The sequence below is a fragment of the Quercus suber genome, unplaced genomic scaffold (assembly GCF_002906115.3).
Source record: "Quercus suber isolate HL8 unplaced genomic scaffold, Cork oak 2.0 scaffold_469, whole genome shotgun sequence".
NCBI classification, from domain to species: Eukaryota; Viridiplantae; Streptophyta; class Magnoliopsida; order Fagales; family Fagaceae; genus Quercus; species Quercus suber.
Genome location: NW_027069920.1, coordinates 536,561 through 540,267, shown reverse-complemented (window position 1 = coordinate 540,267; position 3,707 = coordinate 536,561). Strand labels below are relative to the sequence as shown.

The following is a 3,707-nucleotide window of genomic DNA, read 5'->3' as shown; positions in this document are numbered from 1 at the left end:
AAAAAGAGAGGGCACATATTGAGACGTTGTTGAGGTCAATTAAAGAACTTGGAAAGAAAAGGGTTTAAGCATTGTAAGTGATGGGTGGACAGATGTACAAAAAAGGCCACTCATCAATTTTATGGCTACATCAGAGAAAGAGCCACTTTTTATCAAATCCATTGATGGTACCAAAGAGTACAAAGCATTTCATTGCTGATTTGTTTCTAAAGGTCATTGAAGAGGTTGGGCATGAACATGTTGTCCAAATTATTACTGATAATGCATCTGTTATGAAGGCTGTAGGGTCTATTGTTGAAGCTGAATATCCTCATATTTTTCGGTCACCTTGTGTTGTGCATACCCTAATTTGGCCTTGAGGAATATATGTGCACCTAAGAACTCTTTGCAGAATGAGGTTGCATATAATGAATGTAACTGGATTGCACAAGTTTCAAATGAGGCAACTTTCATTCGTATTTTCATCACAAATCATTCTATGAGATTAGCAATTTTTAATTCATATTCCCCTTTGAAGTTACTTGCTGTTGCTGAAACACGATTTGCTTCAATAATCATCATACTTAAAAGATTGTATCAAGTAAAACAAAATCTTCGAAATATGGTCATTAGTGAGGAATGGATGTCATACAGAGAAGATGATGTGGGAAAAGCTCAAACTGTGAGGGATTATGTTTTGAATGATTTGTGGTGGGACAAGGTTGCATATATTTTGAGATTCACAGAACCTATTTATGAGATGCTTCGAGTGGCTGACACGGATGCACCTATTCTCCATAAGGTGTATGAAATGTGGGATTCCATGATAGAAAATGTGAAGAAAGAAATATACCGGCATGAAGGCAAGGAAGACTATGAGGAGTCTCCATTCTATGATGTGGTACACAATATACTCATTGAACGGTGGACTAAAAATTGCACACCACTTCATTGCCTAGCCCACTCCTTGAATCCGAAGTAATTTTTCTATCTCTTTAATCCTTTCGTTTATATTCTTTAGGCATTTCCAAACAAATAAACTAAACTCATTAGTTGTACTTATTTATTTGCTTTTAACTAGGTATTATACTAATCAATGGATTGAGGAAGTCAGAGGCCGTGTTGCGCCACATAAGGATGCTGAAATTTCTACGGAGAGAAACAAGTGCCTCAAAAGGTTCTTTCCTGATCCTGATGATAGGAAGAATGTTAATGTGGAGTTTGGTTTGTTTTCAGGAGTTAAGGCTTATGATGATGATAACATGGTGGATAGGTGGACCTATGATCCATTGCTTTGGTGGTCAACTTATGGGTCCAATTTACCTGTGCTTCAAACTTTAGCTCTAAAGCTTCTTGGACACCTTGCTCATCATCATGTGCTGAGAGGAATTGGAGTACATATGGCTTCATCCATTGTATGAGGAGAAATAGAATTACTCCTAAACGTGCTGAAGATTTAGTGTTTGTTCATTCTAATCTTCGACTTCTTTCAAGAAGGAGGCCCGAGTACACTACTGGAGAAACTAAGAAGTGGGACATTGGTGGAGATAATTGGGATGGACCATTTGGAGGACCTGGGTTGCTTGAGATTGCTTATCTCACACTAGATGAGCAAGAGATGGAGACAAGTATTGCTGAGGATGATAATTATGTTGATGATGATGATTTTGTTGTTCTGTGATAATTTGAAAGTTTAAAACTTGTTATCCTTTTATGTTTATAGTTTGACGTTGAACTTGTTATCATTTTGTGTTTTTAGTTGATGTTGAACTTGTTATCCTTTTATGGTTTGTACTCTAAACATTATGTGTATTATTGTACCACTTTGGGTGTTGTTTACTTATTTGTAGTTTTTATATAACTTAAATTCTAGACATAAATGTATTTTATGTCTAAAAACATTAAAAAAATATGCCTAAATATAAAATTTAATTAATTATTTAACCCGTAACCGCCGTGTCCGCCGTGTCATGTCCTTATTTTTCAAAAATTGCCGTATTCTCGTGTCCATGTCGTGTCCGTGCAACTTAGGTGGGAAGTCCAACAACATGGGTAACAAGAGATTCAGAGAGAGATGAGATTATATGGTAGAGAGAATAATCTGATCTTGTTGGACCCAGTGAGAAAATTTGGATTAGGGACTTGAGTAACCATCTGAGGAGTAGTGCCATCAACGTAGCCAAGAAGATGCTGACCACGAAGAAACTGATCTTTTTCATACTAGATTTCTTTTTAATGGTCACTGTTGAATTTTAATTGACTTATAAATGACACTCTTTTGTAGTGTCCAAATCTCCGAGAGCAAATATGGACCTAATAAGTGTAGATTTACGTCTTCAATTTTTGTTGGGCCTTAACTTGGGCCACACAATAGAGGACATAACTCCGAAAACAAATGCATTCAACTCTCCATAAAAGGGTCTAGAACTGGANGGGATGGACCATTTGGAGGACCTGGGTTGCTTGAGATTGCTTATCTCACACTAGATGAGCAAGAGATGGAGACAAGTATTGCTGAGGATGATAATTATGTTGATGATGATGATTTTGTTGTTCTGTGATAATTTTGAAAGTTTAAAACTTGTTATCCTTTTATGTTTATAGTTTGACGTTGAACTTGTTATCATTTTGTGTTTTTAGTTTGATGTTGAACTTGTTATCCTTTTATGGTTTGTACTCTAAACATTATGTGTATTATTGTACCACTTTGGGTGTTGTTTACTTATTTGTAGTTTTTATATAACTTAAATTCTAGACATAAATGTATTTTATGTCTAAAAACATTAAAAAAATATGCCTAAATATAAAATTTAATTAATTATTTAACCACCGGTAACCGCCGTGTCATGTCCTTATTTTTCAAAAATTGCCGTATTCTCGTGTCCATGTCCGTGTCCGTGCAACTTAGGTGGGAAGTCCAACAACATGGGTAACAAGAGATTCAGAGAGAGATGAGATTATATGGTAGAGAGAATAATCTGATCTTGTTGGACCCAGTGAGAAAATTTGGATTAGGGACTTGAGTAACCATCTGAGGAGTAGTGCCATCAACGTAGCCAAGAAGATGCTGACCACGAAGAAACTGATCTTTTTCATACTAGATTTCTTTTTAATGGTCACTGTTGAATTTTAATTGACTTATAAATGACACTCTTTTGTAGTGTCCAAATCTCCGAGAGCAAATATGGACCTAATAAGTGTAGATTTACGTCTTCAATTTTTGTTGGGCCTTAACTTGGGCCACACAATAGAGGACATAACTCCGAAAACAAATGCATTCAACTCTCCATAAAAGGGTCTAGAACTGGCATCAACGGTGTAGTTTTTTTGGAGGGTAGGCCTCATAGAAAAAGGGCCGGATTAGCTGTTACTCGAACCAGTTCTTATCTTTATTTTTTTGGAAGGTATCCTGTACTCTTTAGAAACCCAAGTAAGGCATCATGCATATTTTACATTTTTTTTTCTTCACAAGATCCACAACTTTCCTTAAAATAAAAATAAATAAATAAATAAATAAAACAAATCTGCACCTTTTAGTTTAAAAACTCTCATCTCTCACTAGATATATGATTGCAACGTATTCATCATTGCGATGATGGTCATGGCTAGCCCAATATAATTTGGGGTCTACGGCGAAAGATTAATGTGGCCCTTTTATATACAAATATTAATTAAATAAAATTAGTTAATACTAATCAAATCAAGTTTAATTTAATGCATTGAATACA

General features: G+C 35.4%; 1 protein-coding gene across 1 annotated transcript; it reads left to right on the top strand.

The window, feature by feature from the left end:
- Positions 1-586: 586 nt before the first annotated feature.
- Positions 587-1,642, top strand: LOC136062947 (uncharacterized). Its single transcript, XM_065762701.1, has 2 exons — positions 587-957; positions 1,061-1,642. Exons 1-2 carry the CDS (start codon positions 602-604, stop codon positions 1,398-1,400), a joined length of 696 nt encoding a protein of 231 aa, XP_065618773.1. The 5' UTR covers positions 587-601; the 3' UTR covers positions 1,401-1,642.
- Positions 1,643-3,707: the final 2,065 nt, after the last annotated feature.

Coding starts and splice junctions, on each gene's coding strand:
- LOC136062947 (XM_065762701.1), top strand. CDS start 602: ATGGTCATTAGTGAGGAATGGATGTCATACAGAGAAGATGATGTGGGA. Junction 958..1,060: donor GCCCACTCCTTGAATCCGAA/GTAATTTTTCTA, acceptor GCTTTTAACTAG/GTATTATACTAATCAATGGA.